Genomic DNA, 13,370 nt, shown 5'->3' with positions numbered 1-13,370 from the left:
CATATCTCCTAATTGCCAGTGCTAGATGTGGCCATTCTTCTTGGTTCACAAGCAGGCGATGGGCCAGAATACACAGGGAGACCATTGAAATTAGATTGTCTTGAGTGCTAAGATCCAGTGTTCAAAAGCAGAAAAGTGCCATTTTTGTTTTGTAATACATTCAAATATTATTGACATCATCAGTAGCACTTCTAAGCATTTCTCGCAATAATTGGAAACAATTTAATTTCTCTTATTCATTTGTGGGATGTGAGTGGGCTGGTAAAGCCAGCATTTATTGCCCATCCATAACTTCTCTTGAGAAGGTGGTGGTGAGCCACCTCGTTGAACTGCAGATCATTTGGTGTAGGTCCACCCACAGTGGAGAATATTCCATCACACTGCTGAACTGTGCCTTGTAGATGTTGGACAGGCTTTGGGGAGTCAGCAGGTGAGTTATTTGTCACAGAATTCCCAGCCTCTGACCTGCTTTCACCGCCACAGTATTTATATGCCTGGTACAATTAATTTTCTGATCAATGTAAACCGCAGGTTGTTGATGGTGTTGGATTTAAAGGTGGTAATGCCGTTGCATGTCAAGAGTAGATGATTAGATTCCCTATTGTTGGAGATGATCTGCCTGCTACTTGTGTGGCGTGAGTGTTACTTGTCACTTATCAGTTCAGATCTTAATGTTGTCCAGGTTTTGCTGCATACAGACATAGACTGCTGATGATTGAGATTGGACTGATGGGGTCATAATTGACTGGACTGGATTTGTCCTGCTTTTTGTGGACAGCACATACCTGGGCAATTTTCCACATTGTCAGGTAGATGTCAGTGTTGTAGCTGCACTAGAACAGCTTGGTTAAATGTGCAGCTAGTTCTGGAGCACAAATCTTCAGTACTACAGTCAGGATTTTGGTCTTTGCTGTAATCAGTACCTTCAACCTTTTCTTAATATCATGTGGAATGAATTGAATTGGCTGAAGACTGGCATCTTTGATGCTGGGGATCTTAGGCAGAGTCCAAGATGGATCATTCACCTCTTGTCAGTTCTCCCACTACCTGTTGCAGGCCCAGTCTGGTGGGTGTGTCCTTTAGGCTTGGTCTGTTCGGTCAGTACTGGTTCTATTGAGTCACTCTTGGTGATGGGCATTGAAGACCCTCATCAAGAGTGCATTTTGTGCCCTTCTGCTCCTCACTGCTTCTTCCAAGTGGTTATCAACAATGAGGAGTACTGATTAACCAGTTGAGGGAGGGTCATAAGTGTTAATAAAAGTAAATAATTCTCTTCAGTGTACAATTCAAATATTGTCACAGCCACTGAATTCTTGAAAACAAAGTATTGATTAAGTTTAACAATCCATTTGCATGAAGGCCATTCAGTCTATCCCACCTGTGCCAGCTCTTTGAAAGAGCTGGCCAATTATTCACACTCTCCAGCTCTTTATCCATAGCCCTGAAAATTCATATGTTTTCTGTTCTAACCTGGCCAATTGGTACAGTAGGGATCTATAATATTTCATTAAAAGGGTAAATCCCCTTCAGATGATCTTAGTCAGGAGTTAAGGTAAATTACTAAATGTTTATATTAAAGGAATCAAGTCAGGGATGTTCTCAATATTCTATGATTTTTTTTCATATCGTTTTGATGAATAAATGTATTAAGATTTCAGTATTTGTTAGTACATCATTTTCCTTTCATTGCCCTCCAGCTTGTTTTTTGACTAAGGGCAAAAATGGATGACTGCGTGAATTGCTGTAGCTTCTACAAATCCCAATCCCTGCCTGCTGGTTTTCCACCCACAAGAACACAAGAATATACAAGAACATAAGAATTAAGAGCAGAAGTAGGCTATTCGGCCCCTCTATCCAGCTCTGCCATTCGATAAGATGATGACTGGTCTAATTGTGGCCACCTTCTTGTCTAGCCCGCATAACATTTGACTCCGTTGCTGATCAATAATCTTATCTAACTTGTCCTTGAACATACTGGATGACCCAGCCTCCACTGCTGTCTGGGAAAGAGAATTCCACAGACTCTTTAAAAAAAACCTCCTTGTCTTAGTCTTAAATGGGAGTCTCCTAATTTTTTAAACTGTGATCTCTGGTCCTAGACTCCCCCACAAGGGAAAACATCATTTCAGCATCCACCCTGTCAAGCCCCTCAGGATCTTATATGATTCAATAAGATCACCTCTCATTCTTCTAAACTCCAGTGAGTATAGGCCCAACTTGCTCAACCTTTTCTCATAGGATAACCCTTCGTCCCAGGAATTAGTCGAGTGAACCTTCTCTGAACTACTTCTAATGCAATTATCCTTTCTTACGTAAGGACACCAAAACTGTACACAGAGCTCCAGATGTTGTCTCACCAAACTGTAACTGTAACGAAGATTCCCTACTTTTATAAATGACAATGTTCCATTTGCCTTCCTAATCACTTGCTGTATCTGCATTCCAACTTGTGATTCATGTACCGGGACAGCCAAATCACTCAGTACCGTAGAATTCTGCAATCTCTCTCCATTCAAATAATATACAGCTTTTCTATTCTTCTGGCCAAAATGGACAGTTTCCCACATTATACTCCATCTGCCAAACTTTTTTCCACTCACCTAGCCTATTTGAATCCCTCCGTAAACTCTTTATGATCTGTCTGCATCACTAAGACATCCACTTGATGCTATTCACGCCGGGCTGACATTGGCAGTACATTGTCCACGTGGAAACGACCTGAATGTATCCCTTGGAAAAATAATCAGATCTTTTTTACAGTAATGATAATGACAAAGGACATATATTTTTATTTTAACAGAAGAATCGAAAGCTGCCAAAGTGCAGACGAATTCTACAGCACCATGGGAAAATTGACTCAAGAGATGCTGGAGGATAGCCTGATTGATTGTAATGAGCTGATGCAGGTCAGTAATTTTGCTCCTATTTTTGCAGGAGAATTCCTTCGGTCATAATTTATAGCAACATTATAAAGCTTTCATGAAAATTTCCTATGTTTGCAGTTTTTACAGAAACTGTAGATATTTTCCAAAGGAGCATGTTGACTATTTCTCTGAAAGTACCAAACAAAGAAAATCTTCACGAATATATTTGCATATGCTTAGCCACCCAGAAGGATTGTAACCCTGTGGTGTAATTTTAGATGTTCGTCGAAAGGAGATTTCAAGAAGTGGGCATCTTTCAGGATGTTTAGACAGAAATTGCTATTATGCTACTAATATTTTAAAATAGTCTGGAGAGTATCTGTCAGAATCATTATCAGATCTATTATGGCATAAAGTAAATAAAGTCAAGGAATTAAATGCGTGGCTCAAAGAGTGGTGTGGGAGGAAAGGGTTTCAGTTCATGGGGCGCTGGAACCAGTACTGGGGTAGAAGGAAGCTGCTCCAGTGGGACGGGCTTCACTTGAACCGTGCTGGGATCGGTGTCCTGGCGAATAGAATAACTAGGGCTACAGAGATGGCTTTAAACTAAATAGATTGGGGGGAGGGTTCTGGAGAGGGGATACGTAAGCTTACAAAGCAAAAGGAAATGGCAGCATTGCAAGGATGCTATTTAGGTAATGATACTCAGAATGTGACAGAAAGGGACAGTATGTACAACACAAAAATAAAGCAGCAAATAGGGTCAAAGGGGGAAAAATGGGAAAAAGGCAAAATTAATGGTTCTTTACTTAAATGCACGTAGTATTCAGAGCAAAATAAATTAATTAACGGCACAAGGAGATCAAAGCAGGGAACAAAATATTCAGGATTGTGTGACTTTTCGAAAGGACAGGCAGGAAGGAAAGGGTGGCGGGGTAGCTTTGTTAGTACGAGATGAAATAAGTATGAAAGCAAGATGTAGAATCCATATGGGTGGAGGTAAGAAATAACAATGGGAAGAAGACACTGGGAGTAGTCTATAGGCCTAACATTAGCTATACTGTAAAACAGAGAATAAATCAGGAGATAATGAGGGCATGAAAAAAGGCAGTACATTAATCATGGGTGACTTTAATCTTCATGTAGATTGGGAGAATCAAATAGGCAGAGGTAGCAACAGGCAAGAATTCATAGTGTGTATTCAGGCCAGCTTTCTAGAACAATATGTTGTGGATCCAATCGGGGTCAGGCTATTTTAGATCTGGTAATGTGTAATGAGGCAGGCTTAGTAAATGATCTCAGAGTAAAAGATCCTCTAGGAAACAGTGAACATAACATGGTAGAATTTGGCATTCAGTTTGAGAGTGAGAAACTTAAGTCAGAAACAACCATGCTAAACTTAAATAAGGGTAACTGCAAAGGAATGAGGGCAGAGATGGCTGGAGTGGACTGGGAAAGGAGTTCAGCAGAAAAGACGGTTGATGGACAATGGCAGACATTTAAGAAAATAGTTCATGACTCACAACAAAGATATATCCCAGTGAGGAAGAAGGATTCTAGGAAGGGGATAAACCAACCATGGTTAATCAAGCATTTTAAGGATAGTATCAAATGGAAAGGAAAAACATACAATGTGGCAAACGTTAGTGATAAACCAGAGGATTGGGAAAGTTCTAAAAACCAACAAAAGGTGACTAAAAAAATAATAAAGAGGGAGAAACTAAACTTTGAGGTTAAACTAGCAAGCAATATAAAAACGGACAGTAAAAGCTTCCTTAAATATATAAAAAGGAAGAGGGAGGCTAAAGTGAACGAGGCTGGGGGAATAATAATGGGGAACCAGGAAATGGCAGAGGAGTTGAATAAATACTTTGCATCAGACTTCACGGTAAAAGACACTAATAGCATTCCAAAAATAATCAAGGGGCAAAAGGGGATGAGGGGAGGACCTGATGGATTGCATCTTAGGATGTTAAAGGAAGTAGCTACACAGATGGTGGATGCACTGATAGTAATCTTTCAAGAATCCTTGGATTCTGGAAAAGTCCCAGAAGGTTGGAAAACTGCCAATGTAACATCCTTATTCAAAAAAGGAGGGAGACAAAACACAAGTAACTATAGGTCAGTTAGCTTAACATCCACCATTGGAAAAATGTTAGTGTCTATTATAAAGGATGTAATAGCAGAGCATTTAGAAATGTATAACATAATCAAGCAAAGTCAACATGGCTTCATGAAGGGGAAATCATGCCTAACAAATTTATTAGAATTCTTTGAGGAGGTAACAAGCAGGATAGATAAAGGGGAACTAGTAGATGGAATATATTTGGATTTCCAAAAGGTGTTTGATAAGGTACCATACATAAGGCTACTTAATAAGATAAGAGCCCATGGTGTTGGGGGTATTATATTAGCATGGATAGGAGATTGTCTAACTAATAGAAGACAGAGATTTGGGATAAGGGGCATTTTCAGGATGGCAACATGTAGCAAGTGGAGTGCCACAGGGATCAGTGCTGGGGCCACAATTATTTACACTATATATTAATGACTTAGATGAGGGAAGTGAATATACTAACATCAAGTTTGCAGATGACACAGAAATAGGTGGGAAGGCAAGTGATGTAGATGACACAACGAGTCTGCAGAGTGATATAGACAGATTAAGTGAGTGGGCAAGAACTTGGCAGATGGAATATAATGTGGGAAAATGTGAGGTTATGCACTTTGGCAGGAAGAATAGAGGAGCTGAATATTATTTAAATGGAGAAAGACTGCAGAAAGCAGCAGCATAGAGGGATTTGGGAGTCCTCGTGCTTGAATCCCAAAAAGCTAACATACAGGTTCAGAAGGTAATAGGGAAGGCAAATATAATGTTGGCCTTTATTTCAAAGGGAATGGAGTATAAAAATAGGGAACTCTTGCTAAAACTATACAAAGCACTAGTTAGACTACACCTAGAATACTGTCAACAGTTTTGATCCCCTTATCTAAAGAAAGATATACTGGCATTGGAAGCAGTCCAGAAAAGATTCACTAGGTTGATCCCAGGTATGGAGAGATTTTCTTAGGAGGTTGAGTAGTTGGGCCTGTACTCATTGGAGTTTAGAAAAATGAGAAGCACCCTTATTGAAAATATAAGATTCTTAGGGGGCTTGACAGGGTAGATGCTGAGAGTGCTTGTGGGAGAGCCTAGGACCAAAGGGCATAATCTCAGAGTAAAGGGTCACCCATTTAAGACAGAGGTGAGGCGGAATTTCTTCTCTCTGAGGGTAGTGAATCTGTGGAATTCTTTACCATAGAGGGCTGTAGAGGCTGGGTCGTTAAATATATACAAGGCTGAGATAGACAGATTTTTAATCAGTAAGGGAATCAAGGGTTATGGGGAAAAGGCAGGAAAGTGAAGTTGAGAATTATCAGATCAGCTGAATGGCTGAACAGACTTGATGGGCCAAATGGCCTACTTCTGCTCCTACATCTTATGGTCTTAGCTGTTATCTATTAACAGGCCAGTTAGGTTGATATCAGTTGTTGGGAAAATGCTGGAATCTATTATTAGCAACGTCTTAACAATACACTTAGAAAATCAGTATGATTAGACAAAGTTGTCGTGGTTTATGAAAGTGAAATTGTGCGTAACAAGTTCTTTGAGGATGTAACTAGTAGGGTAGATAAAGGGGAGTTAGTAGATGTAGTATACTTGGATTTCCAAAAGGTATTCAATAAAATGCTGTTCTGAAGGTTAACAGGTAACATAAGAGCTTGTGGAGCATGGATGGAAGATTGCTTAATGGACAGGAAGCAGAAAGTAGGAATGAAATGGAGCATTTTCAAGTTGGCAGGCTGTAACTAGTAGAGTGCTGCAAGGATTGGTGCTGGACCTCAGCTATTTACAATCTATATTGACGTGGACTAAGAGACCGAGGGTAATGTATCCAAGTTTGCTGATGATACAAAGCTAGGTGGAAATATAAGCTATGAGGAGGATACAAAGAGCCTGCAAAAATGATAGAAACAGACTAAGTGAGTGGACAACAAGGTAGCAGAAAGAGTATAATGTGGAGAAGTGTGAGTTTATTCACTTTAATTGTAAGAATAGAAAAGCAGAATATCTTTTAAAAGGCATGAAACTTTTAAAAGACGTTCAGAGGGACTTGAATGTATTCATATAAAGAACACAAAGTTAGCAAACAAATACAGCAAGCAATTAGGAAGACAAATGACATCTTGGTCTTCATTGCATGGAGGTTGCAGTACAAGAATAAAGAAGTCTTATTACAATTGTAGAGGGCTTTGGTGAGACCACACCTGAAATACTGTGTGCAGTTTTAGTTTCCATGCTTAAGGAATGATAGATTTGCATTGGAGGCGGTATAGCAGATGTTCACTAGGATGGTTCCTGGGATAAGAGCATGGTCCAATAATGAGAGGCTAAGTAATTTGGGCCTATTCTCTGAAATAGACAGTGAGAGGCTGTTTCTCCTAGCTGGGGAATCTAGAACATGAAGGTACAGCCTCAGGATAAGGGGTCAATCATTTAGGACTGACATGAGGAGAAATGCCTTCACTTAGAAGGTTGTGAATTTTTGGAATTCTCCATCGCAGAGGGTTGTAGATACTCCATCATTGAGTATATTCAAGGTTCGGGTAGACAGAATTTTGATCTCTCAGGAATCAAGGGATATGGGGAGCAGGCAGAAAAATGGAGTTGAGGCAGACGATCAGCCATGTTCATAATGAAAGATGGAGGGCGTGAGGGGTCGATAGTTTACTCTGCTCCTATTTCTTATGCTCTTACAATCTGGGTTGAATCTACTCTAGACTAATGGGATAAAATTGCACCCTTTAGTATTGGTTTTGACAATACTAATCTTTTGTGAAATGAATTTTGGCAGTTTCAGTCCAGTTTTAGTGAGTATTGTACTACAACAACAACAACAACAACAAAATCGCAGTCTCATAAAGTTACCATTAGTACAGTGTTTGTAATAAATGGAAAATTTCATAGTGGTGCAGTAGAGAGTGCTATTCCAAGGCTGGAACTTGAGATGCATTATTGAAGTTAAATAGAGCCAACTTTACTCTGCAGCCAGCTACACAGTAACATGGGATGTTTGTTGTTCATGCTGGACACCTGAAATAGGAGTGCTGTATTCTTACATGCTTTCAACTGTTTGGCTTAATGTGCACCAAAATGTTAATATTGAATAACAATTTTAAGAAAGACAACTTTGATTAAAAAAGAGTTCCCTCAACAACTCGATGGTTAGAATTGAATGATGTCTTATTTTTCCTGAAATGGCTGATCTCAACAGGCCAGTATCCTATATTGAGAGGGCAAAAACCAGACAGGATTTCTGCTACTTATGATTGCAGCAGCTTCTACTAGAAGGTTTTAGCTGAATTTTACTCCCTGCCCCTTGGGATGGGTTGGCAAGTGGAGGGTGTGCATGAAATTGGGGCAATGCCATGGGTGCCAATTCTGGCATCTGCCCCAGATGAAATTTTACCTGGGCCAGGGGAGATGTCAGGTGGTCTGCAACCCCATGGGCCAATTGAGGTCCTTGTGGCCAATTATAGCCTCCTTGCACCCCCACTGCAATTTTTCCCATGGAGGCGAAGGCTGGCGTAAGGTATGAAGCCCCGTAGTTTTCACTGCTCAGGCTGGTGGTGAGAAAGGGGTGGGGGAAAGGGTGCAACCTTTCCAGGACTTCTGGACCCATCGGAGACCACCTCCTCCTTGGTCTTCACCTCCCATCCACCCCATGTTTCCCCTTCCCATCTTATCGACCCAGCACTCCCGCCCCCTCACTTGGGCCTGCTAGCTTGGCCTCAGCAAGACCCCATCCCACTTAATTTTACATCCAGCTCTAGCAACAGTCGCTTTTGGGAACTTGATGTGGTCCCAGCAGTAGCCAGCACTCCCAGTGCTGCTGCTGGGACACTGGCAGCTCTTGGAGGCAGAACTCAACCCAATCAACAGCTCACCAGCCGTTAAAGGATATCAGGGCAAGCTAGCAGATGCCGGCTGGGCTTGCCATCAACATTTATGCTAGGGTCACAGGGACCCTGGCCCTGCTTAAAATCCCATCCTATGTTTGTGAAGGTCAGCTAGGAAAAGACCAGGTTTAACTGGGCTGGCCACCATCATTGACTAGCCTAACAACAGTCACTGTTTAGGCACACATAACCAAAATAAACAATATTAATGCTGCAATCACTATTGCAGGCATATCCCTGTGTGACTCATGATTTTCATGAATGGACGGGAGAGAAAGGTAACGAGGGACAAAAAAGGCTTTATTTTTGTAAAACCTGAATTTATTACAATCAAAGATTGGGCTCTGATCAAAAAGCTTAAAAATGCAAAGAGGTTGGAACCCCTGTTAAATGTTTTTCTTAATAATTATTAGCTTGTGACTCCTGTACTCTGGAGATTGTCAGTAATGATGACAGTTTTATCACCAAACCAGAGCAAACAACTCATTGCCTCAAAGGAAGCATGGCTTCCTGAGTAATACGTGGCAATGTTTTCACAGAAAGCAGATGCTTGCCCTTTACGCTTTTGAAACAGCTAGTTACTCACCAATTTTGATTATTCTGGGGAAAAATAAACTACAGAGTAAAACTACAATCATGCACTAGTGTGTAGATCAGTTATAAAAAAGGTCAAATTTAACCTTTAAATAAAGGAAACAACAATGTGTTGTTTATCTTGACTTCCTGTGAGCTCCATCTGGCTAAACATGTTTGGCACTTTAACTGTGGGGCAGTATATGATTCATTCATGGTAGAAAATTGATCCATTTGAGCGCATTTTTAATGTAAATACTGAAGCCTAACAGGGAGATTTTCAATGGTCCTTTACTTATGGGAGAAGGACATCCTAATAATGGATCACGATGTGTCAGTTATAAGTGTCATTCCTTATGAATTAGCTTGACACACTTACAATAGCAAATGTCTGTAGTTCAGTATTAATTTTGTTGCTGTTTGTTCACTAATCTGACAGAACCAAGCCCAGTTGAATGAAATGTTGAGGAGTTGTCATAATTGTTCTTCCCTTAAGAATACAAAGAGAATAGGGATGGAGTAAAGAGCTAATGTTCACAGAATCACAGTGCGGAAGAGTCCCTTAGGCCTATCGCGTCTGCACCGACACGTGAGGAACACCTGACCTACATATGTAATCCCATTTACCAGCACTTGGACTATAGCCTTGAATGTTATACGTGCCAGGTGCTCATCCAGGTACTTTTTAAAGGATGTGAGGCAACCTGCCTCCACCACCCTCCTAGGCAGTGCATTCCAGACCGTCACCACCCTCTGGGTAAAAATGTGTTTCCTCACATCTCCCCTAAACCTCCTGCCCCTCACCTTGAACTTATGCCCCCTTGTGACTGACCCTTCAACTAAGGGGAACAGCTGCTCCCTATCCACCCTCATAATCTTGAACACCTCGATCAGGTTGCTCCTCAGTCTTCTCTGCTCCAACGAAAACAACCCAAGTCTATCCAATCTCTCTTCACAACTTAAATGTTTCACCCCAGGCAACATCCTGGTGAATCTCCTCTGCACCCCCTCCAGTGCAATCACATCCTTCCTATAATGTGGCGACCAGAACTGCACTCAGTACTCCAGCCTCATCAAAGTTCTATACAACAAGGTTCCATTTAGAATTTTGACATGTGTATCTGAAAGTAGAACATTAATTCTCCTGTATTATTTATAGAGCAAATTTTGCTCTAGAAATACAGTAAGCAGTAGATTATTCTTTGTGCTTCTATTAATAACCTGATGATTATGGGCAAGCCCTTATCAAGGCCACTCATTTTGGTGGAAAAATGGATCTCATCATGACTCGTAAGCTCCAACTACTAAAAGACCCAGTAACCAATGTAATAAAATTAAGTTTGAATTGCTCCCATAATCTAGTGGCTGTGACTGTTGGGAAAATTAGCCCTTTTACATATCATAGGTGAAGGTAAATATTCATTTGTCAGAGGAAAACAGAAGGAACCGTGGAATTTGATCTGCAATACACCAGTCAAAATCTTGGAATCCTGTATACTAAAAACACTATCTGACTTATTCAGTCACCATCTGTTACAGTGTATTAAGTAGAATCCAGATGTTGTTTAGGAATAGTTATTAAATGATCCATTCACTATTTCCATTTTAATGTGCCCTAAGGGACCTGTTATTAATTTTTTTCTTCCAAATCCATTTTGTACATAATTTTTAAAATAGTTGAGCTGTGACACACACAGCTGAATGAAGGATTACAGGGAATATTTCTGTGAAATTTTAAGCATTATACTTCATGCTTGGCTTGATGCAATATGTAACATCATGACCACTTCACCAATGGACAAAGTGCTCCTTCTCAAGTTCCCACATTCCAACCTCACAAAGGAGATTCAATAAGAACTCCGAATCATACAATGATTAGAACATAGAAGGAAGCATTCGGCTCATTGTGTCCGTGTCAGCTCTCTGCAAGAGCATCTCACCTAGTCCCATTCCACATCTTTTCCCCATAGCTGTGCAAATATTTCTCCTCAGATATTTTTCCAGTTATCTTTTGAAAGCCGCAATTGAATTTGCTCAACCACTTTCTCAGGCTGTGCATTTTTTTAAATTCTTTCATGGGTTGTAAGCATTGTTGGCAAAGCCAGCATTTGTTGCTCATCATTAATTGCCCTTGAGAAGATGCTTCTTGAAGTACTGTAGCCCATAGGGGAGGTGTTGGCATAGTGGTATTGTTACTGGAATAGTATTCCAGAGACCCAGGATAATGCTCTGTGGACCTGAGTTTGAATCCCACCATGGCAGATAGTGAAATTTTAATTCAGTAAAAATCTGGATCATAGAACCATTGCTGATTGTTGTAACCATCTGGTTCACTAATTTCCTTTAGGGAAGGAAATCTGGCCTACATGTGACCCCAGAGCCACAGCAATGTGGTTGTCTCTCAAATGCCCTCTGACCAAGGGCAGTTAGGGCAATTTAGCTCCAAGTCAGTATGGTGTGTGGCTTGGGGGGGAACTTGCAGGTGGTGCTATTCTGATGCATCTCCAACCCTTGTTCTAGGTGGGCGAGGTCACAGGCTTGGAACGTGCTGTCACTGCAGCCTTGGTGAGTTGCTGCAGTGCATCTTGTGGATGGTACACACTGCTGTGCATTGGTGGTGGAGGGAGTAATAGATGTGGTGCTGATCAAATAGTTGCTTGGCCCTGAATGGTTTTGAGCTTCTTGAGTGTTGTTGGAGCTGCACTCATTCAGACAAGTGGAGATTATTCCACCACACCCCTGACTTGTGCTTTGTAGATGGTGGACAGGTTCTGGGAAATCAGGAGGTGAGTTACTCTCTAAAGAATTCCTAGCCTCTGACCTGCTCTTGTAGCAACAGTATTCAGTTCAGTTTCTGGTCAACAGCAATCTCCAAGATGCTGATGGTGGTATTGGTGATGGTAATTCCATTGAATGTCAAGGGGAGATGGTTAGATTATCTCCTGTTGGAGATTGTCATTGTCTGGCACTTGCGTGGTGCATATGTTGCTTGCCACTTATCAGCCTAAGCCTGTATGTTCTTCAGTTTTGTTGCATTTGGACAGAAACGGCTTCAGTATCTGAGGAGTTGCAAGTGGTACTGAACACAGTACAATCTGTCAACATCCTGGAGTTACCATTAACTAGAAACTGCACTGGACTAGCCATATAAATACTGTGGCTACAAAAGCAGGTCAGAAGCTGGGAATTCCACATGGAGTAACTCACCTCCTGACTCCCCAAAGCTTGTCCACCATCTACAAGGCACAAGTCAGGAGTATAATGGAATACTCTCCACTTGTCTGGATGATTGCAGCTCCAACAGCAGTTAAGAAGTTTGACAGCACCCAGGACAAAGCAGCCCACTTGATTGACACTCTATCCACAAATATTCACTCCTTCCATCATCAATGCATAAAGGCAGCATTGTGTACCATCTACAAGATGCACTGCGGGAACTCACCAAGGTTCCTTAAACAGCACTTTCCAAACCCATGACCGCTACCATCTCAAAGGATAGGTGCAGCAGACATATGGGAACACCACCACCTGGAAGTTCCCCTCCAAGCCACTCATAATCTTGACTTGGAAATATATCGCCGTTCCTTCACTGTCACTGGGTCAAAATCCTCGAACTTACTCCCTAACAGCACTGTGGGTGTACCTACACTACATGGATTGCAGCAGTTCAAGAAAGCGGCTCACCGCCAGTTCTCAAGGACAATTAAGGATGGGCAATAAATGCTGGCCTATGCATGATACCCACATTCCAAGGATGAATTTTTAAAAATCATCCATGGATATCCTTTTGCCCCTATAATGGAGGGAAGGTCATTGATGAAGCAGCTGAAGATGGCTGAGCCTAGTGCTCTGCTCTGAGGAACTCCTGCAGCGATGTTCTGGAACTAATCACAGAATTGTTACAGCACAGAAAGAGGCCATTTGGCCCATCGT

The 13,370-nt window shown here is 41.3% G+C and overlaps 1 protein-coding gene across 4 annotated transcripts in view; it reads left to right on the top strand.

Annotated features, from left to right (window-relative positions):
* Positions 1-13,370, top strand: part of tbc1d30 (TBC1 domain family, member 30) — a 90,453-nt gene that overhangs the window by 50,462 nt on the left and 26,621 nt on the right. For all 4 annotated transcript variants that reach the window (XM_041215580.1, XM_041215579.1, XM_041215582.1 and 1 more), the window contains one exon: positions 2,801-2,906. In XM_041215580.1, coding sequence (XP_041071514.1) covers positions 2,801-2,906 — 106 coding nt within the window. The remainder of the gene's footprint in view (positions 1-2,800; positions 2,907-13,370) is intronic.

This window comes from Carcharodon carcharias, chromosome 21, assembly GCF_017639515.1.
Source record: "Carcharodon carcharias isolate sCarCar2 chromosome 21, sCarCar2.pri, whole genome shotgun sequence".
Classification (NCBI taxonomy): Eukaryota; Metazoa; Chordata; class Chondrichthyes; order Lamniformes; family Lamnidae; genus Carcharodon; species Carcharodon carcharias.
Note: the sequence above shows the minus strand (reverse complement) of the source record. Positions and strands in the feature narration are given on the sequence as shown.